This window comes from Borostomias antarcticus (assembly GCF_949987555.1).
Source record: "Borostomias antarcticus genome assembly, chromosome: 10".
Lineage (NCBI taxonomy): Eukaryota > Metazoa > Chordata > Actinopteri > Stomiiformes > Stomiidae > Borostomias > Borostomias antarcticus.
Genome location: NC_140243.1, coordinates 6,637,966 through 6,665,747, shown reverse-complemented (window position 1 = coordinate 6,665,747; position 27,782 = coordinate 6,637,966). Strand labels below are relative to the sequence as shown.

Below are 27,782 nucleotides of genomic sequence, written 5' to 3'. Positions count from 1 at the left end.
AGAGATTCTAGACAATCTCCACACCTTATTGAAGACAAAGAGACATATTTACAAACTGATAACAGACTGATGTTTAATGCAACAGCATAAAAAAATAGGCCTAGATGCATCCATTCTTTTAACAATATAAAACACTATTCCATATTCCAGTGTATTATCCCATGTAATCCTTAAATGTCCCAGATGAGATAACAAAAAATGTAGTCTGTGTCAGTAATCAAATCAAAAAACGATTTAATGAAAAGAAATTCAAGAAAAGATAAACTGCTTGCTTTACAGAAAGCTGTATAAATACATTTGTTATATGGTGTTTCTTTTTATCACAAGGCATTGTCCGAATTACAAATCTCAAATGGCATGACCCTCACAGCAGGCAGCTGAGATATCTGCTGGATGCTCTGACAAACCACACAGCTTCTGCAAGAAAAACACGACTCCATCAGAGGACCGGACCCACTCGGACTACCTGCTTAATTCTTGAACAGTGTAGAATTCTAGTTCCACAACAGTGTGCTGTTTTCGGGTTCCGGCTGTGGAACAGTGTCCCGTAAAGAGAGAGAGGGAGCGAGATCTAGATCTGGCGTCTGATGCTCTAAAGTTCTGTGGCAGGACCCCATTCGATGTCCTCAGTCTCGTCGTTGTCTTCGGAGCTGTCACTGCCATGGATCTGAGTGCGTCGGTACTGGAGGGCCTGGTGATGGGCCAGCCTATCAGGGGAGAGAGGAGAGGAGAGGAGTAGAGTGTGACTTCTCTGACCACACATCACTTACATTCTCTTCACTCAGGCTGACGTCCTACTGGGACTCTAGTCATTTAGACCAGATCTACTCACACGATGAATGAAGGAGAGGACTTTCTCTCTTGGGGCTCTGCTATGCGGGCCTGAAAGAGGGAGGACTGATCAGAACCGTGATGAAGCAATATGAGGCTCAATTCCCTCAAACAAATAATGTCTCATGAACTACAATACTGAACATGTGTGCTTTTTTTTTAATGGGTGATTGTGTAAGACATCCCCGGTATCTGGCAAGCTGCTACTGTAATTAAGAATTTGGCCAGTCAAATAAAGATTAAATATATATATATATATTTTTTTTTTTTTTTTTTTTTAAATCTGCAGTAGGCCTACCTGTTGTAGTCTCTCTTCGATGGCAGACAGGGTGACGGTCTGGGGGCTGTCAGGCAGCAAATCTTCAGGTTGGGGCTCCGGGGCGGAGCTCCGGGTGGGGTCAGGGGCTATGAAATCCGGCGGGCCTTCCGACGGGGAGTTGGGGGACATGGGGCTGGCGGCGTCCGCAGCGCTGAAGTCAGAGTCTGAAAAGCTGCGCTGGGAGGGGGGGTACTCTGCGACGGGGGAGGCGGGGGGGCTCTCTGAGGGACGGCGAGAGGACCTGGGCTCCGGTACGTGCATGAGGGGTGGGACCTCTCTCTCGGAGGAGGGGTCAGAGCTGTGGCTGTGCTCAGAGGCGGGCTCGGAGGAGCGGGCTAGTGCGGATCCCGAGGGCCTGGACATGCGGGGCTGGTCGTGTCCGGGGAAGGCCTCCTCCAGCAGCTCCTCGTTGTCTGTGAAGGCCTCTCCGTCTGTGTCTTCCAGATCACTGGCTCCACTCAGGTAGTCCGAGTGGGTCCGGTCCAACGCATCCAGGTCCTCCTCGCCACCCCCCTCCAACTGTCCACACATTACATTACATTACAGTCATTTAGCAGACGCTTTTATCCACACGCGCGCACACACACCCACACACACACACACCCCCACACACACACACACACCCCCCTCCCCCCCCCCCCCCCCCACACACACACACACACACACACACCCAGGACCATTAGCCTGACTGAGATAAAGACACCTGTTTAGACGACTGTGATGGGATGGGTTCAGGCTTACCGTGACCTCAGACACCCAGACGGGCTTGGCCTGCTGGTGACGGATCTTGTCCTTCAGAGCGTCGTACCACACATTGGAGTTCGGCTGGAGGTCGATGCGCGCTGAGAGGAATGTAGACAAGACCATGGTGAGAATCATCAGTTATCATATAATATGTTCGAAGAATCAATTCTAACAGCAGTGAGGTGTGAGAGAGACTACTAAAGTTATCTACCTGTATACATTACGACTGTGTACAGACTTTCCACTCTCTCCTCTGAATGTGTCATCATACCGAGGTTACAGAAAATACAACATCTGTGTTCTCCCCTACCTGCGAAGAGGTGGCTGCAGTGCTTCCTCATCTTGAGGGCGTGAGCGTAGAGGCGTCTGGAGCTCTTGTTGGACTTTGGGCTGAGCCGCTGTCTCATGGCCTTGACGTCCTTGCGGCTGTGGGGGTCCAGGAACAGAACCATGGGGTGGTACTGGATGTAGTTGAGCCTCTCCACTGCAGTAGGAGTGATGTCCAGCAGGGGGTGCTTGTCCTGAGAAGAAAAAAAACACAATAGAGTGGAATAATTAAACAAATGAAATGAAAAAGAAATGAAAGGGGAACAGCTTCTGTGCGTTTGTTCTCTTTAACCGTTTCCCTCAGATTGATTATGGCCTTTGCTTTTCATCCAACCAATCACTACAAAGTCACCAAGCTAAACCAATCTAACCAGCAGGCCAATCCCCTCACCTTCTCTGCTATCCTCCTGACTGTGTCCAGTTTAATAACGGTCGAGGCGCTGTCTCCTCCTCCACTACGGGGCACCATCTCTGTGAGGACGGGAGAAGAGAGCGAGAGGACGGTCAGTTTACCTGCTCAGTCATGATAATAGACACCATAGCACCAAACAGCTTACCTGCCACCTCATATTCATCAGGCATCTCCCTGGCCAACTTCTCCATGGCAATGTCATTCAGGGGACCCAGGATGACGATGGGGCGTTTGAAATTAGCTGGAAAGTTTCACAAGTGTTAAAACCGGCTTATCTTGTAAAAGCTGAAGGCATAGTCTACCAGGAATGCCTCGAGTAAAGCTGAAGACAGTAAGCTGATGGAATACTAAAAAAGTATAAAAAATAATAGAACCATGTACTCTAAGAACCATGTACTCTTAGAACCATGTACTCTTACCTTCTCTGAGCAGCACTCTCTCGTAAGCCGGGAACTTGCCCTGGATGGTGAGCTGGAGGAGGTCATCCCGGGTCCTGCGGATGTTCTTCTTGCCTCCTCTGAGGCCCCGTAGTTTCCAGAACTCGGCCCTGGGGCCAGAGACCTGCTTCTCCCCCCCTCCGCTGGCCCTCTGGGCCTGCTCGATACTGGCCAGGGACTCCGCCCTGCCACAGGAACACACCAGGTCAATGACGCTCTGAGATGCAAAGCTAAACCAAACACCACTGTCTACAGTACTACAGTACAGTACACCCCAAACACCACTGACTACAGTCCAACACTCCAATGCCTTCCAAGTGAGACTTGCTATACTGTATGTAGAATTCAAAACCTGCATACAACACACTCTAAAGCTTGAGGTCCTTCCTTCAGTCACAGAGTTTAAGTCCATGGCTTTAGACCTATGTACTTCAACCTGTAACTGTTTTTTATTATTATTATTGTACATTGCATTTGTTTTGTTGGTTGTGTCTCTGTGTAAACTTGTCATCACTGTAAATGAGGGAAACCTCAGTGCTTCACAAGTATAAATAAAGGTTTGAAATGAAAAGAAAATGCTTAGAATGGCCCAACGATTTGAAATATTACGCAGACACAGGGCTCGGCGGGGCTGACTTTGCACACTCAAAACAAGCCTTGCTTGTATGTACAGTATAACTTCTAACCACCCCAGTCCACATAACCAGTCAACCCCAGGCGTTGGTGTGCGGTCTGACCTGGCCTGGTTGGGGATGGTGCCTCGGTCCAGCTCGTGCAGGTCGTTGCCCATGCGGACGGCCAGCCACTTGCCCAGCTTGCCCCTGTGCATGGTGTCCACCACCCTGAACACCTCGCCACGGGTGAAGCTCAGGCCAATGTTGCCGTCCGGCTCGTGATCAAAGTGTGTGCGGATGTAGAAGGAGTCTCCCAGGCTGGACTTGAGGATCTTCTTGTAAACTGAGAGAGAGGACCAGGAGGACAGAATTCATCCGTGTTAAGGCTGTGTTGGGACCAGTCGTATTATGTTGTGAAGACACCTTTATAGAGTGACGATATATCTATTCAGAATACTGTAATTCTATATTGTACAGCCTAGCTTGGTGGTTGCACTCACGGTCCATCTTGTTCTGAGTGCGGATGTCTACATGCTCTCCTCTCTTGATGTTCAGCAGGAAATTAGCCGCCTCCTCTCGGGTGAAATGACCGAAGTCCACCGCGTTCACCTACACACAGGAACACAACACACAGTCGTGAGTGTGACAGACTGCCTTCAGAGACTGGCAGTAATCGAGTGGTGTGTGTGTGTGTGTGTGCGCGCGTGTGTGTGTGTCAGACTGCCTTCAGAGACACCGGCAGGAGTTGAGTGTGAGTGTGTGTGTGTGTGTGCTCGTGTGGCCTTACCTGCATGATCTGGTCTCCCTCCTTCATGCCCTGCTGCTGGGCGGGGCTGTTGGGTTGGACCCCTCCCACGAAAATGCCCACGTCATTGCCCCCAACCAGCCGGAGCCCCACGCTGCCCTCCTTCACAAAGGAGACCGTGTTCAGGTCTGAGCTGTACCTGGGGACAGCAGGGAGACGGAGGAGATCAAATTCCAACGAGTGCTTACGATTTATACAGTGATAGGCCTACTGTTAATACAGTAGCATGGATACTTAAGTTAATACAGGATACTGATCGAATAATCTGTCCCGGTCTGCGTTTTATATTAGGATTCATTTGTCTACTCACCCCACGTTGGGGGCGGGGTAGGAGTCCGGGGGGAGGGAGTAGATGGGTTCATCTGGGGTTTTGGCTGGAATGAAAAATGAAAATGAAAGAGAGCTCTCATACTCACAGTACAGCTGAACCCAGATAGCTCTAATACTCACAGTACAGCTGAACCCAGAGAGCGCTAATACTCACAGTCCAGCTGAACCCAGAGAGCTCTAATACTCACAGTGCAGCTGAACCCAGAGAGCTCTAATACTCACAGTACAGCTGAACCCAGATAGCTCTAATACTCACAGTGCAGCTGAACCCAGAGAGCTCTAATACTCACAGTACAGCTGAACCCAGATAGCTCTAATACTCACAGTGCAGCTGAACCCAGAGAGCTCATACTCACAGTAGATGGGAGGGTTGCTCGTCACCGACACGCCAGAACGGAGAGTACCGTTCGCTCGCGGAAGACTATGGGAACAGTGAGAGCATTCCTCAAGAATTAAGGTGTGTGGTTTCATGGACGATAGTGCTTTATTCATGGCAAGGTGGCAAGACGTGATGTGTGTGACTATCAGCTGAACAAACTCATGTAGAGTTCTACCTGTGGTTGCTGTCCTGGTCTATAAACAGACTGGTGTACAGTAGTGTACAGTAGTATAGTACCTGTGGTTGCTGTCCTGGTCTATAAACAGACTGGTGTACAGTAGTGTACAGTAGTATAGTACCTGTGGTTGCTCTCCTGGTCTATAAACAGACTGGTGTACAGTAGTGTACAGTAGTATAGTACCTGTGGTTGCTGTCCTGGTCGGTACTGCCAGCTCTCCTGGGAGGTGAGGGAGCCCGGTCCGACTCTGAGGAATCTGTGGTGGACACACAAACAGATCAAGTGAGTCAGCGCTGACATGTCCAGTCTGACCAGGACAGGCGGGGATGGGGGCAGGGCCATACTGACCTTCAGGAGGGGGTCTGGTGGGGGTCATGCCTCGGGGTGGCTGCTGTCTCACTAGAGAGGCCGAAGACGTCACATCGGGAAGAACTCTGCATGGGGTGAAACATGGTCAAAATAATATAGTGTAGGATAAAACAAAATTAAAGTTAAAATAAAGGTAAATAAATATCACTGCAAAACACCCATGATCATTTCAATATGAGGAATTTGTCAAAATATTGCTCTTTTTTGGATGCTAAAGTATGGTCAAAACTTTCACTGACAACAGACTTGAAACAGCACATGATCTTAAGTGGCCAGCAGCCAGGACTGTTGACATGCAGGAGCTACTTGTTTGAGGACGTGAGTGGAGGTAGACTAACCAGTTCTCCTGGCCTCAGCTCCCTCACACACCTCTGCTCTGAGACAACTAGCTGCAGGAGAAATTTCCTACAGGCGGTTTAGCATCTGTACTTTCCTAGATTTAAACAGTTTTGGTGCAAACAGATCTTCATGAATAGCACATGCTGACGGTTTGTAAGGCTTTTGACTGAATAATGCCTTGGCAAGACTCAACATAGGGCCCTGTCAGACCACGAAAAGACGATCCTTGTGTATCCGTCTGCCTCACTTGTATCTGTTGTCCCTATAGCCCTGGTACGGCTTGGAGCCCTGGGAAGGCTTGGAGCCCTTCGACCCTCCACTGTCAGAAGAGTCCCTACGAGGGACAGACGCGTAGCTGGCCTCTGACTCCGATCCTGGGGAACACACACACACCCACAACACATTCTGTAAACAACAATTAATCAAATGCACACAAGTGCAAGTACAAGTTATCATCTCTGTCAGAGCTTATCCAATCAGAGTTCTTGATTTGCTATGGTGGGGAGAGTCAAATAGAACAGGGATAAAACACAAACACACACCTTTCCCCTGCTCAGGCGGGAGGCTGGCGCTGACGCTGGGGGCCCTCCAGCGGGGCGGCTCCACCGGGGGCTGCTGGGACAGGTCCGGCAGGACCCTGGAACAGAAGAGAGGGAGGATGGGAGTGAGGGAGGAGGAAGATGACAAAACTCAGTTACGTGTGGAAGGGGAGACCTGTGGCTGATGTAATAATCGTGAGAGGCGGGGAAGAGACTGAAATATTCACCTCAGTGCCCCTGGGCCATCTCTCTCTCTCTCTCTCATTGCAACAGACCAAACACAGTTAATCAACAAGAGGAAGGCGTTACTCATGCAGCGGCCATTGTTGCTCTGGTTTGTAAGGGTCCCATGAGCTACAGAACATGCTTGATATTCATGCCATGAACATGCCAAAAAGACTTAAAATCAGTATATTCTCATGCTCTGGGTGATCTGGGTGATTTGTAAGGATGTCTTGTGGGAATGTTTTTAAATAAAGGATCTAGTGTCCTCCTTCTGAGATGGGTGTACAGGTGAAGATCTCAGTCCTCTGAGGACCAACTTGAACCACATATACACTAGAGGGAGATTCTCAGAATAAGTTGCTTTTATTGCATTGGTAAACAAAGCCACAAACATAACATAAATACAAAAAAAAAGAATCATGAGGTACACAGAGGAACAGATTTAATACACATAAATGATTGTCCAAAAAAAAAGAACAACCCAAAAACATAATGAATAATGTAGGCGTGCAGGGGCTGGGCAGCGCCCCCCATACAGGAGCTCTTCCTGGGGCTTGGGGGGTTAGGACGGTGGGGGGTGGGGTGGTGGGCCTCATCTGTACCTGTATCTGCTCCTGGAGTCCTGGCTGTGGGGGGTACCCTGCCTCGGGGGGGACCCAGAGCTTCCATCCGACTCAGAGTCTGGGGGGGGGAGTGAGAGAGAGAGAGAGAGAGAGAGAGAGAGAGAGAGAGAGAGTGAGGGAGAGAGAGACGGTAGTAGGCTCAGAGACGTTTTTTTCCACCAGGCAACAGACTCCTGAACAATGGACACTAATGGCCTGTTGCCTGCTGATCTTGAAAGTCTGGCATCACATGACTAACACACACCCAACAATGAACATTTACACCTTCCTGCACTACACACCTTATGCACACTAGAGCCTTCCATTACGTCATATTGCTGTTTTATTACTATTATCCTGTATTATACTTCTTACTGTCATTATCTTGTGTTGTTATTATGTTGTTGCTATGAGGTTGAGGAGGCAGAACCCAAGAATTTTACTCCCCAGTACAAAAGACGTAACAATAAAGTTATCTGAATCTGGTGTTAGGCTGGTCTGAGGTCTACTTTGGTGTTAGGCTGGTCTGAGAGTGTGTAAGTGTGTGTGTTAGTTTAAGAGTCAGGCGTGGGTCCTGAGCGTGAGGTGTGTGTGTTAGATTAGACTGGGAGGTGGGGCGTGTGTGCAGGTACTGACCAGGGGGCGGGACTCTCACGGGGGAGGACACCCTCCTGGGGGGCTCCTGGCGGACGGGGATGGGGGAGGCTCTCATGGGGTGAGCCAGGTCAGGGAGGACTCTGTGTGGAGAGGGGGAGGAGGGGAGTTGGGAGAAGTATAGAGGAGAGGAGGAGGCGTAGAGAATACAGAGAAGGATGAGAGGATGAAACAGAAGAAAGGAGGAGGAGGGGAATGTAAACGGATATCTTCATCCGCTTTCTGCCCACCTGTATCTGGAGTGGTCGTCAGCGCGGGGGCTGTCCCTGCGGGCCGGGGGCGAGGCGCTGCGGTCAGAGTCCGACTCCGACACCGCCTTCCGGGGCCGCGAGAGCGTGGAGGACGGCGGCCGAGGGGCGGTCCAGCTCTGGGCGACCGGGGAGGCGCGGGGGTTGGGGAGGGTGGACACACCTGAGAGGGTTCTGTTCTCACACACGCGCGCGCACACACACACACACACACACACACAATTAAAAGTCTGTGGATTTAAGCTTGTGCATTCAGCCGGCTTGGATCTCAGAAAAGACAGGTTGATGGGTTAAGCCTGTTACTAGAGATGTGCATTACCCACCTGTATTTGGGGTCCCTCGTGTCTGTACTGTCTCTGTGACTCCTGGGGGGGGTTGGGGAGGGACTGCGGTCTGAATCTGACTCGGATGGAGCTGAGGGAACACAACACAACCCAACACAGGTCAGTACAGGTCAGCTGACACAGAAGCAACACAGCTTTCCACAGCTTGTCCTCAGCGTACCCTGAAAATACTCATCTAGATAAATGCTGATATTGTTCATGCAGACGGGGGGTGCCCAGGGCCCACGGCCAGCTACGGGTGAGCCCAGCACCAGGGAGAGAGACAGAGTAACTCAAACCCGGTCTGTAACACTAAGCGTTCAGTGAACAGTGCGCCGTTGTGGTAAGGACTGTTTGCTGCCCTGGTAATGGAGAAGGACTCCCTGCTGGAACTAACCTCTTCGAGAGGGGTAGGCCTTAGCAGCAGGCCGGGGCAGAGTGGAACGGACTGGAGACGGGTCGCGAGACTTCACTGGAGCTGGAGGCTCCGCCCGGATTCTACTAAATAGAAATAGAGAGAGAGAGAGAGAGAGAGAGAGGGAGAGAGAGAGAGAGGGTTATACAGTGACTCCGTCGCTGTGGCAGACCTAACCATTAAAAAATCACACCCAGGTGGTGAAGTTGAAGTAAGCGGTTTATGAGCAATCTCTACTGCTCTGTGTTGGTGCGCAACGATATGGTCTAAATCTCATGCTATGAATGGAGTGTGGCTACATGTATGCATGAGGTTAAAGGTCACCTGCGTGTGCGTCTGTCTCTGGTGGTGGTGCGGGACACTCTAGTGGGCGGGAGGTCGGTGTCCAGATCTGAAATATCTGGAAAGAGGAAAGAGGGAATCAGCCATCAGCAGCATAATTGTAATATTACAGCTATTCACAACGCTCTTCCAGCCTGTCTGTCTGTCCATCTCTCTCTCTCTTCATCTATCCAACTAGCCCCCGTCTCTCTCACCCTCCATCTCAGAGCTGCTGTCTGCATATCGGTCCTCCTCACTGTTGGGGGCGCTGTCCTCCACCTCGGGGATGCTGACCAGGAACTTGCGGTCGTCCCGGAGCACCGTCATGGTGAGCTTGCCTCGGGACTTCTCCACCAGGTGCTTGGTCTCCAGCAGAGACAGGTTCTCTGTTGTCATCCCATTGATCTGCACAAGGAGCAAGTAAAGATGTCATTCTCCATACAGTCCTGAAGTTCGACAGTGGTTGAATATAATAATGAATTGATAAGATACTGAAATGACCAAGACCATTGGATCACCAGCTTTGGCATCAGCATTAATCAACAGCATCTTAGTTTCTGGTCTCATTTGAGAGTATATTGGCTGAAGTAAAGCCAAGCTGTCCCACTTCAGAGAGCTATTCTAGTCTCTAGGTCCCGGAGCTCCACGGTGTCCCACCTTGAGGATGAGGTCTCCCTCCTGGAGAGTGCCCTCCTTGGCCGCCAGACCGGTCTCCGTCATGTGCTTGATGAAGATCTGGCTGCCCAGCTTCAGACCATACTCTGGAACACAGACGGTCGGGCAGCGTGAAAACAACGCAGCAGCAGTGACGACCTTCCCTTCCCCCATCCCCTCAGAGCCGGGCTGTGATTGGCCCAAGGAACCAATTACCCGGCATTCCTTCAAATTGAACCCGAATTGACTTTTTAACGACCCCAACTGTGATTGTCACATCAAGCCCCGCCCACTCCCTACCATCAGACAGTTTCTTCTTCGTCAGGGTGGCTTTGATTGGCTTATCTGGCACATCCTGATGCGGAAGCCTCTTGTACCCAGACGACACCAGGGGCACTACGGAATGGCCGTTGCGGTTGGGGGTGGAGCTACGTGCGCGGTAGCGGTTGCCATGCCGGCCATGGTCGCTGCCGTCGGAGTAGCGGCGGGTCCGGCGGGGCGGGTCCTGGTCCAACAGGTTGGAGTGGGAGGCGGCCCTGGACGGACGTCTGGTGGCAGGGATCTGGATCTTCCGAGGACGCTTCACAGTCTGGGGAGTGGGGGGGGGGGAGGGGGGGGGGGGGGGTTAGGGTCCATCTAATCCAGACTCAACATAAAACCATTTAAAATAGGTCTTCAAAGGAGATCACTCCCTAGGTCCGTCATGTACTTGAGGACGTCTGAGGAGATGTTACAGTAAGCAGCGGTAACTCCATGGGCTCATGACTGGAGCCCGTTTAAGCGAGGCATGTACTGGAATACTGGTACCGGTACTCACCACGTTGGCCGTCTTGCCGCACGACTTGAGGTTCTGGATGGTGAAGGTGGAGTAGACGTTCTCCATGGAGACGCCGTTCACCATGACGATCAGGTCTCTGGTGCTGGAGGCGGAGAGAGGGAGGAGGAGGGGATTAAGGGTGAGTGAACACACGGTGACGTGTCGGCGTCCTCGGGGCTGTTTACCCGTGTGTGTGTGTGGCTGTGTATGAGCCTGTGTGAGAGTAAAAGGATATGTTAATGAGATCATTGTTAAAAAGCACCATTGTTTCACTGGGTCTTTAAGGAGACTTACAACAGGTGTCCCATCGCCGGCCCTTGAGGCAGGACATCAGAGACCACCACGGACGTGTCCCCCGTCTCAGGGTGGGGCTTCTCCTTCCCACCGGAGATGGCAAAGCCAAAACCAAACTTGGGGTCCTGAAAGAAGGAGATAGAGAGAGAGAGAGAGAGAGAAGGAGAGAAAGAAATTGATGAAAAAGTGAGATGGAGAGAGCAAATGAGACAGGGCGAGAGAAAGGAGAGGGAAAAAGAGAGAGAGGAAGAGGGAGCGAGAGGGAGACAGAGAGACAAAGAAAGAGAGAGAAAGAGAGAGAGAAGCACACATTCCATCAGCAATGAACTGTGTCACCTGACCTCCAGCTAGAGAGAGCAGTAGGGTGTGTCTCTCTGTGTGGGACTGAATTCCTGGAGCAGGCTGCTGAACAGTTAGGTCCCTAGTCTAATCCAACTACTGTTCACTGATAATGTACCTTTTAACTTTGCTGAAAAAGTAATACCAATCCTGTTAGTTACTTTTACTGATAAAACAACCATACTTACTTTGTTCAATGTTATCGTGTGTTGCTCCCATATCGTCAACTCCTCCATGTCTTGTTTCTGGACAGAAAGGGGCAAGATGACAACAATTACAACTGACAAATACAGAGTGCAGGTGGTCCTCACTTCCACAACAACAGCACAGCTTTAGCCGTGTTAACAAGGCCTAACAGCCACCACAGGAGCTCCTAGAGCCCTGAGCAGATGATGTTGTCAGGAGCGTCGAGGAGTGCCAGAGAGCTCCTCACCCCCAGCGTGCTCTCACCTGTCCCATTCCTGTCTGACAGGTATGGGGGAGGGACCTACTGGCAGGGAAACACGCCCTTCCTGTGACAGACGACACCTCGGGCTCGGTCACTGAGCCACACGTAGAAATGCAATGAATAGAACCGGCCACATTCCCAGGAGAGATTCCCCTGAGCCACACTGCACATCCCTCACATGTTTTTAGGTGTAAGATTAACCCCCCCCTGAAATAGCTGAGGGGTTCTGTGATATAATTCTGAGGATGCAGATGTGTAGCCTACAGTATAGACCAGACTCTTAAATACCGTAGAGATCTCTGTCAGTCATTCTAGGTATTACCTGGCAGGTTTTGCATACATTATCCTCCTGGCCACACCCCTTTTCCACAGTTTGAGGACAGCGTCCTGCTGATCAACCGACCAACCAACTGACAGCAGTGAGCGAGCCTCACTTACTCATCTCCGGTTTCTTCACCTGCATACCCTGCATACCTCCCCTCCCCTGCTGGCTGCCATGTTCCACATACCAGCTCATTTCAACAATACAGCGGCTACATAGCTGACAGTATCCATACCGTCAAAACGAGTCCAGCCAGCCCAACAGCAGTGGGTCACAAGATAAGCACCGTTGAAGAGCGTGGCAAGCCGTAGGTTTACAGAAGTCAACAGGTTATTCAAACTCAGGGGTGGGGACAAAGATGTAGGCCATGATTGTGGAAGCACACACTCTGACACACATTTACTACATCTGCGATGTAAACACTGTTGCACTTTAACAAGCAGGTCACTTATAACCTGAACCTTCTGTCCCACTGTGTTAATGATCAACTATAGTCTACGCAACGCACCATACTAACTTAGGATTCGAGAACAGTTCAGATCGTCTAAGTGTAGGTTGTGGGTAGGGGTAAGGTGTGTGTAGGTAAGGGGTGTGTGTGTAGGGGAGGGTGTGTATTGTAGGTTCAGGAACACAGGTCAGCAGGGGGTCAGCAGGTAAGACATGGTGAGATGAAACCCCAGCAGGGAACATCAGTTTTCAGTCTCAGTCCTTTAACTAGCAGCTCAAGCATGTTTAGACCTAGGCCTACATGATGTGTACAATTTGAACAAATAGCAAGCTTTTATGTTGAATGAGGTCACAGATGCCAATGATTTCAAATCAGATTTCTGAATCTACAGTACACTTTGATAACATAAAAAACAAAATCTGTCTTTACAAATTGAACATATGGCTGATCACAAATGGTTAGGCTGAGGAAAGTCTGGCCGATCAGATTAAGACATTGGACAGTCGATATATAGCACTTATCTACAACTCAAACCAGCTTTTCCTCTACCATTGAGGGTTGGAAGACAATCTACCAAACTAAAACATCAGTGATGCTGCCATGCTAGTCTAGAAACTCCTTTCCTGGACCATGTGTCGTCATAAGCATAGCAGACCGGTGAGCAAGCACAGGTAAAGATCTCCAAGGACACTGGCTCCACAATAAAGAAGGAATTATTCACCATAGCTTTGGAGTTTTAGGCCCATCACGTCAAAAATACGCCCCTGGACAAAAACAACATGGAAGGGGTCCGCGGTTAGCGGTCTGCATTGTGTTTCGGTGGAGCTGGGGTTTGGGTTTGCACCCAGGTTTCACCAGATCTGAGTATGGCCACTTCCCAGAGGGAGCGACATGTTGGTGTGTCCCTCCCTGAGGGTGGTTAGTTGCATCTCGGCTTGCTACAGTACAGCGACCCCGTCTGGGTCGCGAGCTGAGAGAGACCAGGAGTCATCTCTCCCCCTCATATCACCAACCCTCCAGGTTGCACGTTGAATCCTCAAACACTTAGGAGGGGTAATTGGACACTAAGTCAGGGTCAATTGACTACCAAATCAGGTGAAAACAGGGATAAAAATCCAGAAATACGTTTATAAAATAATAAAATAAAAAACATGGAAAACGTTGTAAATGATGTAGTCATTATCAAAGCATCTAAAGTGAAGAGTTTTGTGTTGCACAATATCCTGTCAATCCCAATGGTTGATGGTAACTAATCAGCAACAGTAACTAAACAGAAAGTACCGGAGTTGGGCTGTGGCAGCCAGGTTCACCAACAGCCAAAACACCCTAACCCATACAGACTCTGCCTTCTCCTGCTCGTCTCTAGCATGAACCCAAGCCCTCACGCCAACCATATATCCTGACTTTCATCTGGCTGTTCCACAAGACAAGCTGTACTCTGGACTAGAGACAGAAAGAGGGATATGGGCCTCCCACCTCTGCATAAAGGGGAACCTCGTAAAACCTCAGGTACTTTCCACACACAGCACAGCACACTATAGGAACCATCCATTTCAGGATCTCTCTATGATCTACTCACCTCTTCTTTGAACCTCACTTCCATTCACCCCCGAGGGAGTTCAGATGAGCTCAGCACACCTGCGGCCTCCTCCACTCAAAAACAAGATGCCTTTTTACTCCAGCTCAGAACGCCCCGTCGTTTACAACAAAAAATGTGGCTGAAGATATAAAATAATTACGCTCACCAAAGCAAAATCATTTCACTATCTCTGAAGATGACCCTGGCGTGGCACGGTTGTCTGGCTGAAAAGTGATCTGGGTTATTAATAGCTAACAGTGTCTGTCTGAGAAAAACACCTTGCAGAAACCCCACCTGGATCAACGGACGGCTCCTACCTCTCCCCCAGGCTCCTCCCACTCTCACAGCACTCTATAGCCCTTTGTTGCTGGGCAATTTAAGGCGGAACCAAACTCCCTAGTATGAAACCTCCATTCACCCACATGTGGAGGGGTGAAACACCTTAGACTATTGAGATGGAAAACAGAGTGTGTATGATGTCAGATAGGCAGTAGTGTACTAATCACTGTAGTGCACAGCCATTATACGAGTAACACACTTAAACAAACAGGAAGGGACCATCCCCTCTGCTGGTTCATGATCCTTCATGAACGTTCTATCTGCCAGCGGCAGTCCCTCAATCGGAAGTTGAATAGTGACACACTATGACTCACATGGTGTTTGTGTACTCTAACGCCCACACCATGGCACTTACCACAGTGGTTACCAGAGGTGGAGGTGGCACTGCCCCAAAGTGCTTCATGAGTTTCACACGCTGTGTCAGATTCATGATGAAACGGCAAAGTCCCACTTAGTAGCTACAGTACACTCTCACTGTCACACACACACACACACACACACACACACACACACACACACACACACGCACAAGTATGCACCACACTCCCTCACAGCGCGCACGCACACACACACACACGCTCGCACTCACACACACGCACACAATATGTCTTCAGCACAAAGCAGCAGGTGCCATTGAACTGTACTGCATGTCTTATCTCAGCAATGCAGTGTCACTGACACCAACACCTCTAGTCCATTTACTATTTAGTCCTTATAGTCCAGGAGAGAGGGTCCACAGCAGAGATGCCTCTGGAAATCCACCAAAGACTCTGCCTGTATGCTAAAAGCCAAGATAAACCAATCCCTTAATAAAGTCCCTTCAACCAACTGTCCTGAGATGAGGCACCAAAGTTTAGTATTCCCATTCTGTCCCGTGAGTCTGACTCCGTCAGCTTTCCCACTCAGCAGCAGGTTATGAGCCGGGCGAGTTATGCCGGGTGCTATGGTTACAGAGTGGAATGGCAGTTAATAATTAATGGAGTGTGCTGACATCACTGGCAGGACGAGTCAGAGGTTTCAGACACACAGACAACTGATTGGCTGTGGTACTCTGACTGGAGGAAGTAGCTGGCTTCTCATGTTCCATCTCTTCATAATACACATTTACTGTACGCATGGCCCCAAGCAGAGGAGTGTTGGTCACTTCTTTGGCTGCCTTTCTTCTATTCTCTCCTCGTCTTCCACCACGGCTTCTCAGTTTTCTTTTGATGGAGGCGGAGGGCAGGTGGTGTGTCCTGTGGATTATTATTAGAAGGTACCGTACTGATGATACAGGTCAACAGGGAGGTGTGTACACAGCCTCACTGCTGAGGCGGCCTCTCGGTCTACAGTGGTTCTATCAGTAGCCTAGCAGAGAAATGTGGAAATAGTGAGAAACTGAGGAAACATACCACTGTTTATGTTCAGTACAATAACGGTACTGGCCTTTGCACAGGCTAGCTACTGCTGATGAATCATTAATAGGCCTGGCAGAGGGAGGGGTGCAGACCTACTAGGCTAATCCTGGGGTAGAGAAGCACATGAGCAGGCATCAGCGAGGCCAGCCTGCCAGAGCAAAAGCAAACACTTCTGTAGAGGGCGTTTCTCTGTGGGTTAAGGCGTGACCTTTGGCAGGTAAACAATCGCACACACTCAGGGGAAAATTCTGTGGACCGCTGCAGCTGGCACAGAAGCACTGGGGTGAATACATGTCAGGTGGCCACCAGAGAACTGAATCACACAATAGGGCCTGTAGTTTAAGGCTTGGACCTGATAAACCACTGGGCCTTCTGTTTTGGGGGAAGCTGGCTATAACTCCATTTACAAGAGACTGGCAAGACGTGGTGATGTTCAACACGTGTTCTACCACCAATAGATGGAATTCCACACAGATACACATTGACAGCAAGGAGCAAGGTCATTCCGTCTTGGCTCTGAAGACAGACTAAAAAAAGGATGTGTTTGAGGTACTATTAATACATCCATGGTTTGAGGACACCATTCTGAGAGCAGAACACAGGACAAACACTGGTGGTTTGCGGAGAAGGGGTAATTACAGGTCACAGGCCTCGAGCCTCAGTAAGAGGGAGCTCTCAGCAGGCCTACGATTATTGCACATTGTTTACAGAGTGCATTCAGCTATTCCACAACCACAGTATTACCATCTTTTGAACACTTGTATATTTGGATTTCTGTATATTTTGTACTGTAAATGTGTATGTGACATTTTGTATCTACTGTAAATGTGTATCTGATTATGTTACTTGTCTGTTGATGCTGCGACTGTGCACATTTGCCCCAAAGGATCAATATAGGCTCTACTATTCTCCCATCATCTTCACTTACTCCCTTACCAGGGCTTGCACAGAACAACATCCAGGCTCTCAACACGCCTAATAATAATGATGATGACCCATAAAAACAGTATGTTTGATTCATGGACGGTTGTATACACTTTGAAACGAACGTCCAACAACCACTGCCGCCAACACTCACAGGTGCCTCCAACCTTGGAATGGATGGAACAGATCATGTACTATAGGCCTACAGCAGCCCTGACTTGAAACTAAAACATTATGGATTGTTTATCAAGCGAGCTCTCCACAGGTGAACAGCAGAGCGAGCAGTGAAGACGCAGCCGTTTCGGAATGCAGAGTCGAAACTGTTGTGAAACAGTGTGTCAGGCAGGCAGGCAGAAACCTGCCTGTGGCAGAACCTGTAGAGTGAGGCTGGGGGAGTGAGTGGGCTCTCAGTTAGCTGTCTCCTTGATGTAAGCATCCTGTCTCCCACTTACAAACAGACATAAACTCTTTCTTTGTCAGCTTGTCACCCCAAAACACAAACATTATCCCTTTAATGACAGTTGTCATGATAGACACTTGTCAACCTAATCAAGCACCTCAATGCCCAGTGTACCCACTTTATAAGCATCATGTACATATAGGCCTTATTGATTACAGTTAGATCCCGTTTATGTAACTCCAAAACAACCAAACATGACACTAACAACATCAAATACAACTTGTGAGGGGGGACGTCTCAAGAGTAATGAAATGTCATGTTGACGTTTGCTAACAGCTTCCCGGTCCAAATAAAAACAACAATTAACTGAACCATATGAACCAATCCAGCCTAACGTCTATAATCGATCCTCATCATGGGCACCAGAGCATGTGACTTCAACTTGCGAAAAATCTATAGCGAACTTGTTGCTAAAATAGTGTTCAAAGTGAGAATGTTCTTTTGTAGTCTAACTAACTTACCTGTAAGCGTCTCAGCAACTCGAAGCAACTTTGATGTCCAATTTAAAATAAAATAAAAAGTTGTAACCGAACCTTCTCTGACAGTGCTTGGTAGCGTTCAAGCTCAACTACCTCAACTAAAACATGTACCTGAGAGGCGTGTCGGCTTGGCGCAGGTTCGGCGGACGGTGAGGCGTAGGCGCTACAGGTGAGTTTCACAACGTCACCACGCAGGAAGAGCCTGCCCATTATTCCTGTAATGGCAATATGCCGCTGTAATCTCTAGGCTAAGTAAATACATCTTTATCACACAATCTTAGAAAGCCTCTCCTTCTTCTGCATGGTATCAGGTGAATTACAAGTAACATAGTCCCCAGTATGTGACTGTGAAGGGCATAAAGAGTTGTCTTGGAGTTGGAGTAAAGATCTAGGCTAAATCTGGTAGGCGTACATAATCTACACCCTCAGGGACAATTACAGCCATTGATATTAATACACGAGGTCCTTGGCTGTTCTACATTGTGACTGCATACAGGTTTTAATTGAGAACCCCTCTTCCTCTAACCCACCCTGTCTTGCATGGCACCTGTATCTGGTAACCTTCTTTCTCTGTGCTAAACAACCGTAACAGTGGCGTGTTCCCAGACCGCTCCTTTCTTCTCAGGTTACCAGCCTGTTGGTGGGACTAGACCCGGTATGGTAGTGGCTCCAGTGTAGCACAGGGAAAATGCAATAATTCACAAAAACACAATTTCAGCAATCTTCAAGTTTTTATTTGTTTGTTTGTTTACAAAGTTAAGATTGCATTATGATATATTCCTTCCTTTTGTTATGAGTAGAAAACCTTTTTAAAGAATTAGTCGAAAGGCACATTTTTTTTTATTTTTTTTTTACAATATATACATTTCGATCTAAATTATAAATATATAGAAAAACAAAAGCACAACCCAGAATAAAAGTGCTCAACACAGTTTTTTACAGAAAAAATAGCCTTTTGTTTAAAAATACATACAATCAGTAGCATGTTTTTTGTTTCGTTTTTGTTAGCAATAAATTATTTTGAATGTGATAACTTTTATATATGCAGAAGGTGAAGGAACAAGGAAGATGGTTACAGTATACAAAAATGTAATCCATCCAAAGGTCAGGAACACAACAAGCTTGCAACGCTCAATCAAAACTAACAACAGTAACTTGATTATGCCATTCTTAGTGCAAAACTAGAACAAAGTAAAGAAAATAAAGATCTAATCTATTTGACCGAGCCAATAGGTTTCTCAAATTCATTTTTTTGTATGTGTTCTAAATCTCCCTAGATGTTTATTTTGCATAGTCTGACTATTTCTCCTGTGTAAGCAGCATTTCCAGGAGAGAAGGGGACCAGTCTGTGTGACAGGTTCAGATTAATTGGAATGTGCCTGATGAGGAAACCTATTCTGGACACGCTGAGAGAGAGGGGGAGAGAGAGAGAGAGAGTTCTAAGAGACAGCCATAATCTGCCATCTCACAAGTACAGGAAAGGAGGGACGAAGTCACAACTGAGTGTAAATACTGGGGTCCTTGGCAAAGATCTGAGTTTGTGAGGAACGGGGTTAAGACTTGCACAAACAAGTATATATCCAGGTTTGCCTGTCTACTCATACTGTATTCACAGTAGAGCATGAGGTTCAGTATGAGTGGCTAGGCAACATCCAGACGCAAATCTGATCCACGTTATTGTCTGCATTCATATGGATTAAACACCTGACAACCACAAGAGAGAAAAACCATAGAGTTCCTTAAAAGAACCAGCCTTTGATCTTTGCCCTAAGAAGGCATAAACAACACTTAAAAATCACTGACATTTTCACGACAAGAACACTGACCAGACACAAACCCATCACATTAAGTCTCAAACATAAAATATAAAATATACAGCAAGAAGTCGCAGCACAGAATGAAGAGGAGATAAAATAGCACTCGAACGTGTCTTGGTTAGTTTCACCACTGTCCTCAGGGAAAAACTCTTGCCCCCTCCAATACATCTCCTTATGGTTTCTTCCTGAGATTCGTCATTAGGTCAGATAGGCCAGTAACTTCAGAGGGGGGGAGGGGGTGGGGGGTGGAATACTTTGGTATCACTCTGCTTACTAAAGCCCCGGCCGTAGCTGTCTGAAGTCTGAAAGTCCTACTTGAGTCAAGCAGAGCTGGGTGAAGAAGAGTAGAGCCTAAACCATCAACCCTGTACAGCAGTACAGAACAGTGCAATATTATTTGGTGGCAGGTTATAATAGACTTTTGTTGTATTTTTTGTTTATAGTAAAATCTTGAAAACTAGAAACGTCCCTGACCAAACTTTTGTGTCTACTAAAAGTATAATCAGGATAACAAACTAAAAACTAAATATCCCTTAAATATAAATAACAATAATATTAATTATAACAACGATAACAAAAAAATATCCAGGTACACATTGCTTTCATCCCATCACAATGTTTTATACAAAGTATTTCATCTGTTTTTTTTTTTGTTTTTTTTTTACTAGACTACAATTAGGACAGAAATAAGAGGAATTTAATGTTTACCATGCACAGGTAATCTCTAACCTCAGCCTGATGAGAGCGTAAACAGTACTTAGACTTTCAAAGATGTTTTATTGCTTTTGATTGGTTGAACTTTACCCAGGCTTTTCCATGAACCAATTACAGTGCATACATTTCATAAAGACAGCCAAATCTCACAGGTTGTCTAATATACGATTATATACGGGCTTTAACAAACATATTACTAATATCAATATTGGTCAAAAAGATACAAAAACAGAGAAAAAAACACTCTATTGACTTTCCTGAGAACTTCAAATCAAAAGCAAACCAGGAGTCACATCACAAGATGGTGTACTACACTTAGAAGTGAGTATGAATTTGACACCATTTCAAAGCCTTACAGCCTGATAACTACCAGTCCTGCAGCCTCAAGTGAGGTCTGAGCCAGGGGTTCTGTTATCCTGGCTAGGACTGCAGGGTCACAGGTAGGGGGCGACACTGCTCTGCTGCCTGTAGGACCAGCAGGGGGCGACATTGCTCTGCTGCCTATAGGGGTCAGCATCAGCTATAGCAGGGTTCCACAGACTCAACACACAGATATCAGTGGCGTACTGGGACTCTGGGGCAGGGCACCCACCACTACCAGCTGGACAACTAACAGCTACAGAGGGGCAGAAAGGGAAGATAAATACAAATATGCGAATAAATTAAGATACCAAACATTTCGAATACAAATCTATACATAGGCCTACATGGGTTTCAGAGACTGCATTTTAAGTAAGTTTCCAAAGGCACTGTTTGCAATGGCAGACTGTCTGGTTCTCACCCTCCCTTTCATAATCATGCTAGACAGAGACGAGTGTCCGTACGAGAGGGTAGGGAGACGTGGACGAAGGGACAGTTGTGGACACCCCCCAAAAAACAGGCGCTTCATTTTCTTAGAAACTGATCTTTTTCATGTATTGATATTTCCAGTTGAATGTTTCTTCTATTGAGTGGCGCAGAGTAAACCCTAGCCTTGCTCAGATAGATAGCCCAGATCCAGTTGAGGCAGTGGCTACGTATAGGACAAGGCAGAAGAAGACTGTGGGGGGGGGGGGTAGTGTGTGTGACAGATGAGGCAGTCAGAATCCAGCAACGTTACTAATCATATCCGACACAACCATTAGGGGAGCAGTGGTGACAAATTCTACACGAGTGTTTCCTTCAGTGAGCATAGACACAGAACTGTTTGTATTCATACAAGCAACAAAACACATTGAAGCCCACGGCGTTAGCTAACTTAGCTAGCTAGAACAAGCTAGCCAGCACCCGGTAACGTTAGTTTATAGCCCCTTTCCACTGTGCGAATAGTACAGGAACCATCCGAACCAAGAACCATCAGGAACATTGGTGGTTCCTGGTCACTTTCTCACTGTATTATCCCGAATTGTGAAGACGAAAGCTCAAAGCGACGGTTGCTATGTTTATGAAAGAGCGCAGTACTGTGGACAGCGGCGCATATACATACATATGTGCCTCATAGATAAACACTGGAAAAAATGAATGAATTAATGAACTGGCCTACACTTACAAAGTGCAACGCAAATACATCAGAGTGTGCATAACTGTTTGACTGTGGTCTGACAACACAGCACGTGAAGCAGGAAGAGCTACTGGACAGAAGAAAACAAACCAGGCCAAAAACGATGTAGCATATTTACAAACAATGGTTATTTTGATAAACTGACCGTACAGTATATTGGGAATCTACATGGTTACTTTCTCTCCTGAAAAAATCGGAAAACTTAAAGCTGCTATCATTGATTGTATTAACATTGTCAAAACTAAATAAAACCACCTGATATCAGATTGTTTCACTGAGCCATAGCGTCCCAATAGCGTACTATTTCATTTACTTATCCCTCCTGGAGATCAGCTGTCTGTTGTTATTCCAGCATGTCTGCCTGTGTTGTCAATAGCCGGCCTGTGCCTTTGCTCTGCTCCCCGTACCTTATATGGCTCTGGCCATTCATTTTAGCCATTCGTTTGTAAACAAGTCTCTTACTACCATCTAGCAGAATTTATTGGTAAAATAAAACCACTGATCGCAGCTTTAATAAACTTTACATTACAATAGCTTTTAGCCTGCTTTATTGTTTATGTTTAGTTCAGAGAACTAAGTTCAGTACTGTTTTGTTAGCAGTGGAAGCGTATCCAGAACTCGTGTTCATGGGTTCATAGCCTGGGACGGTTCAGTACGGTGCAGTAGGGGAAAAGGGCTATAAGTTACCATGGCAATAGCCTCTCGTTGGCTACCTAGCTAATGTTAGCTAGCTAGCAGCATTCCGTTCCATTCATAGCTAGCGTGACTGCCTACAAATGCAGAGTTGCATGCCTAAAAACGGCACCTGCCCACAACAGTTGCAGTTGGTGATTGAGTGTCCTGAATTTTGTGTTTTATGCCCACTGCTTGCTTGCTGGAGCCGTGAGAAAAATGCCCACATTCAGTTCATCAGACGGGCTATTAAAAACGAACTGTGTCGCTAACTGGATTTCTTTATTGAGGGAACACTTGGTGTAGAAAGTATTTGTTTAACTCTAGCTCCCCCCTCCCCCTCTTCTCTTTCTACTAAGGACCCGACGTGTTCCACCTGGGCCTAAAACTCGCCTTCTCAGAACACGACAGAACATTTGCACAAAGGAACGTGCCCCTGGTCTTTGGGGGGGGGGGGGGGAGGGGGGGTGATGGAGAGTGAGGGGGCACCGGAGAGGCAGTGATGTGACTATAGGCCCTGAGGGGAGAGGGGTGCATTCACAGACAGCAGCTAACAGGTCGACAGCTAAAACCAACAAGAGTCTGGGGGGCTAAGCAGCGTCCCAGTCGTTCGGTAGATACTGGATGACTGACTGGCGGTCAGAGTCGGTGCGCAGCATGTTCCCCAGAACCTCTCGAGCGTTCAACACGTCCGAGCTGCAGTGGCCGTTGGACAACGGGAGGGACTGAGGTTCTGGGTTCGGGAGGCTGGGGGAGGGGGAGAAGAGAGAGGAGGAATGGATGGAGGAGGAGGAGAGGAGTCCGGCCGAGACGTGCGACATGGTGGTGTTGTTGACCGAGGAGGAGGAGGAAGAGGAGGAGGAGGACGACGACGACGACGAAGGGTTAGCCGTCTGGGAGGGTAGAGAGTAAGGCGAGGGGGGCATACAGAGGCTGTAGAAGAACTCTTGTTGGTCTAAGTAGTCCTGCTGCTGGCTGCTGACCTCGGGCCTCTTCACCAGCGGGGGCAGCGGGGGAGGCTGGTGCATGTGCGCGGGACGCTGGACCTGCGGGGAGATAAAAGACTCCATGCCGAAGTCGTCTCCGAAGCTGGCCGAGGTCAGGCTGTCCAGGCCCAGCCCCGCCACCGTGCTGTCTGGGGAGGGGGACGGGCTACCCACCGTCAGGTCCAGGATGTCGTCCAGGGGACTCTTGGGGAGCCGGGGCTGGGGCGTGGGCTTGGCCTGGAGGGGCGGGGGCAGGGAAGGGTTCTTGGGGGGCTTCAGGTGGGACGGAGAGGAGAAGGGGTGGGGGAACTGCGAGAAGTGGGAGGTGAGGCTGGCCATGCTGGGGAGGCTCAGGAGAGCTCCCTGGGAGGTACGGCCGGACTGGGACCTCTGCGGAGGCGGCAAGCCAAGCTGCTGGGTCTGGGTGAAGTGCTGCAGGATCGAGTTCTGGTTCTGGGTCCGGTTCTGTAGGGGGTTAGGGGTCCGGTTTTTCAGGGCCTGATTCTGGGCGAGGTTCTGCAAGGTCTGGCTCTGCACTTGCGAGCTGCTGAACAGCTGGTGCGCCAGCTGCTGGGCCAGCTTCTGCTGGCGCTCCTCCGCCTGCCGCTGCTCCTGGGCCAGCTGCTCCTTCTCCCTGCGCCTCCTCTTCACCTCCTCGTCCATCTGCAGGAGCTCCTCGCGCACGCGCCCCACGCAGTTCTCCGGGATCTTTATACCTGGTGGCAGGAGAGAGGGACACAGCGAGAGGGTGAGCCCTAACTGTGCACAGAGTCCCTCTAACGCGTTCATAGATAGTTGACGTTCTCCTGCATCTTCACCAGCAACGCTGTATGCGTCGACCCGATTCAAGAGTTAGCATTGTGAGCTCAACACAGACCGTCTCAAAGTCTGACAAAAAACAAACAAAAGACTGTCAGTTTGCACTTCACCGGTTGGCGTGAGGCCGGTGGACTTACCGACTTGCTTGTTGTGCTCTTTGGTTTTGAGGCGTACAATCTGCAGGATGCTGGAGCTGGTGATGTCAGAGACCACGTCGGCGACACGCTTCCACACGCGCAGCAGGGCACCGCACAGCATGTGGTACTGACGCAGGCGCATGCCCTGGAGACACTCCTGACCCTCCTCAATCTTCTTACACTTCCCATTCCTACACACACACACACACACACACACACACACACACACACACACAGACACACACACACATGAGGGAGAGAAAGAGACAACCGGGTCAATCAGAGCCAAGTCTATCATTTCTCATGAAGGGCGTCGAGAAAGTGTCAACATCCTGTGGTCCTCTGTTTCTCACCAGTTGGCATGGCTACACTTCCTGAAGGAGAAGGTGAACTGCTTCTCCCAGCTGTCCTGGGCTTCCTCCGGGGTCACCTGGAAACACACACACACACACACACACACACACACACACACACACACACACACAAACACACACACCACAAGGCTGCCCTTAATAACATGTGACTTGTTGCAGAAGAGTATAGTATCGAACAGTATAGGCAAGAACTCACAGGGGTCGCCAAACAGGCAAAGCATGCGTACAACACAATCCTTTATGATCCTGCTGATCTTACATCACAATGCTCTATACAGCACCTTATAAACCTCAATCCTAAATGCTTTCGTACCAGCCGTTGCTCAATACGCCCATATCCCATAGTTATTGCTCAATACTTTGCTATTCTTACACTTTGCCTTCAGCACTAGATTATGCTCTTAGGCACTTGTTTTAGAAAGGAGATGCACTTGTGAGTTCTGGCAAGTAGTAGTATATTGGCTTTTCCTACGTAAATGCAATTATTGTAAGTCGCTTTGGATAAAAGCGTCAGCTAAATGGCTGTTGCTTAATACACATTCTAGTCCTATACTTCCTTATTCAGTGCTTTAACTGGGCCAGTAGGGGGCAGCATAAGTCCACAGAACAGATTTCACACCAACAAAGACAAGAACAAAGACAAGCCTTGCCTCTCCGTCTATCAGTGGAACCACTGTAGCCAGGTATATTCTAAAGAACCACCATAGCTGGGTAAACCACTGCCTAAGGCCTGGTCCAGAACCACACCTGACCTTCCTCACCCTTTAAAGAAAAGGCAGAGCCGGCCCTTTCCCTTTGACATCAACCCCCCCCCCCAAAAAAAGGTGGAGCCAGTTAAAAAAAAAAAAAAATCCCCACGGTGTGACCATGACTAGAAGCGGGTTGCTGGCTGTGGCGTCCGGGTGTGGGGGTGAAGGCCTCGTCCGGGTGTGGGGGTGAAGGCCTCACCTTGCGGTAGCGCAGCTGTAGGTTGTCCAGGCTCTCAGGGTGGGACTGCTTGCCGATGTTGGGCTTGTAGAGGATGAAGTTGCGCCCCCGGCCCTGCTCCGCCAACAGCACGCACGGGTGGTTGCCCCGCAGCTGAGGGGTGAGAGACGACAGCACCGATCAGGCAGGTCAGATAGGATGAGTTTACTAGACAGGAATGTAGCTGAGGAGACCATCCTGACCATCTGCTGTCTCAACATCAAAAAACACAGGGAGGAAAAGGGTGAGAAATAAATGTAACTAGGTTAATGAATGGTTACGTCATCAGTGAAGAACGGACAGTCGTTAAAGAGACAGTAGGCAACTTTGCACTGTCCTGTCCTGTACCCTGTCCTGTCCTGCACCCTGTCCTGTCCTGCACCCTGTCCTGTCCTGTCCTGCACCCTGTCCTGTCCTGCACCCTGTCCTGTCCTGCACACTGTCCTGTCCTGTACCCTGTCCTGTCCTGCACCCTGTCCTGTCCTGTACCCTGTCCTGTCCTGCACCCTGTCCTGTCCTGCACCCTGTCCTGTCGTCTGCAGCAGCGTATGCCTTAACCCCAGGCAAATGCCTAGTACCTACATGGTTAATAAACAGATCCTGAATCTTGAACTTGACCCCGCTGACCTGTCATTCACACTTGGGCTCAATGAAGAACGGTCTCTCTCATGCCTTTTATAACTTGGTTCTCTCTTTCTCTCTCTCCTCAGACTTTATCCTATAACTATGCCATCCCTGCAGGAGCAGTAGGTTTCTCTGCAATTGAGTGTAGACTACCATATTGTCATCTGTGTAACCTGTATTTTACATCCTTTGATGTACACATGTATATCTATTCTTGATGACTATTGTGAATAATGGGTTATATGGGGTTCTGTGCCTGCATATGTACAATATGTATTCATGTACATATATGTAGATTTCTCTGCATATTTTATGTTAACCGAAGAGCTCAAACTTGTTATTTTGACTTGGCAGCTGGCCCAGGAAGCTATGGGGTTGAGAACACGCAACCCTGCGATTGAGAACCAACCCTGGGGTGTAATACCGTAGAGATGGTATCACAGACGTTCTGGGAGAACTGGTACTGAGCTCCAGACTCTGTGACAGACTCACCTTGTGGGAAAGGTAGAAGCCCTCTTCAGGACTGCTGAGTTTCTGGGCCTTCTCTGAGGCCTCCTCCCAGGGCATCCCTCGGTCCACGCTGATCTGTAGAGGGCAAAGGTCAGATCAGCTGCTTTACCAGAGAACAGGAGGAGGAGGAGGAGGAGTCAATCAGCTATGGAGGCCCAGACACACCCCACACTCTATACACACACTCCATATATACGCACACACATGCACACACGCGCACACACACACACACACACACACACACACACACACACACACACACACACACAGTGTTCTTTGTATGAGGGGCTCACAGGCCAGATGAAGGGGTTTTAGCCACAAGGCTACACACTTGCTAAACCGGTCCTGGCTGTGTAGGCGCTCAGGTATATCAAATGTAGGTTTAGCCTGCAGCCACAGCAGCTCTGGCAGCCAGAGATACAGGCAATTATCATGTTCCAGCAGCTTCTACATTCTCCACCCCTCTGGGCTAAACTGAATGATCACAGTCTACCCATGGGAGGACTAACATCTCACAACACTCACATCTCTCTCAGCTTACCCGGACCTAAGGCATGCACACGCACGCACACATGCGCGTACGCACGCACGCACGCACACACAGCCCAAGTTCATGGTAGGTTATATCACCTCAAATGCCTGAAGGTAAGCTGCTCTGTTATCACTGTGATCCTAACACATGAAACTAAAATGACTGGCTGGATGTAATGGA

General features: G+C 48.6%; 2 protein-coding genes across 6 annotated transcripts in view; both read right to left on the bottom strand.

Moving 5' to 3' along the window:
- Window positions 1–105: 105 nt before the first annotated feature.
- Window positions 106–15,508, bottom strand: tjp3 (tight junction protein 3). Of its 4 annotated transcripts, none has more exons than XM_084444995.1 (30): window positions 15,007–15,508; window positions 11,704–11,760; window positions 11,177–11,301; window positions 10,883–10,985; window positions 10,366–10,654; window positions 10,069–10,172; window positions 9,627–9,816; window positions 9,415–9,490; window positions 9,073–9,176; window positions 8,676–8,766; window positions 8,335–8,526; window positions 8,087–8,187; window positions 7,451–7,529; window positions 6,627–6,721; window positions 6,332–6,458; window positions 5,725–5,810; window positions 5,560–5,632; window positions 5,176–5,240; window positions 4,800–4,863; window positions 4,472–4,628; window positions 4,185–4,293; window positions 3,808–4,027; window positions 3,053–3,255; window positions 2,779–2,874; window positions 2,613–2,692; window positions 2,205–2,415; window positions 1,892–1,992; window positions 1,130–1,669; window positions 833–882; window positions 106–707 (listed from the first exon to the last, which is right to left on the bottom strand). In XM_084444995.1, the coding sequence occupies exons 1-30, from the start codon at window positions 15,079–15,081 to the stop codon at window positions 593–595; spliced, it is 3,978 nt and encodes a 1,325-aa protein (XP_084301121.1). In that variant the 5' UTR covers window positions 15,082–15,508; the 3' UTR covers window positions 106–592. The 4 variants fall into 4 exon arrangements, with proteins under 4 accessions (XP_084301121.1, XP_084301122.1, XP_084301123.1 ...); XM_084444996.1 differs by having other exon boundaries at window positions 9,073–9,173; XM_084444997.1 differs by lacking the exon at window positions 15,007–15,508 and adding an exon at window positions 14,313–14,574.
- Window positions 15,509–18,728: 3,220 nt separating this feature from the next.
- The window catches only part of sbno2b (strawberry notch homolog 2b), a 64,770-nt gene continuing 55,716 nt past the window's right edge, over window positions 18,729–27,782 (bottom strand). For both annotated transcript variants that reach the window (XM_084444832.1, XM_084444833.1), the window contains 5 exons: window positions 27,053–27,145; window positions 25,919–26,050; window positions 24,950–25,026; window positions 24,597–24,787; window positions 18,729–24,356 (listed from right to left, as the gene is read on the bottom strand). In XM_084444832.1, the coding sequence (XP_084300958.1) occupies window positions 23,245–24,356; window positions 24,597–24,787; window positions 24,950–25,026; window positions 25,919–26,050; window positions 27,053–27,145 (1,605 nt within the window). In that variant the 3' untranslated portion in view covers window positions 18,729–23,244. The remainder of the gene's footprint in view (window positions 24,357–24,596; window positions 24,788–24,949; window positions 25,027–25,918; window positions 26,051–27,052; window positions 27,146–27,782) is intronic.

Excerpts from the sequence above, each read along its gene's own strand:
- tjp3 (XM_084444995.1), bottom strand. The coding sequence starts at position 15,081 with ATGAATCTGACACAGCGTGTGAAACTCATGAAGCACTTTGGGGCAGTG. Across the intron at positions 11,302-11,703 it reads ACACGATAACATTGAACAAA|GACCCCAAGTTTGGTTTTGG; the intron begins GTAAGTATGGTT and ends TCCTTCTTTCAG. Across the intron at positions 883-1,129 it reads TCGAAGAGAGACTACAACAG|GCCCGCATAGCAGAGCCCCA; the intron begins GTAGGCCTACTG and ends TCCCTCTTTCAG.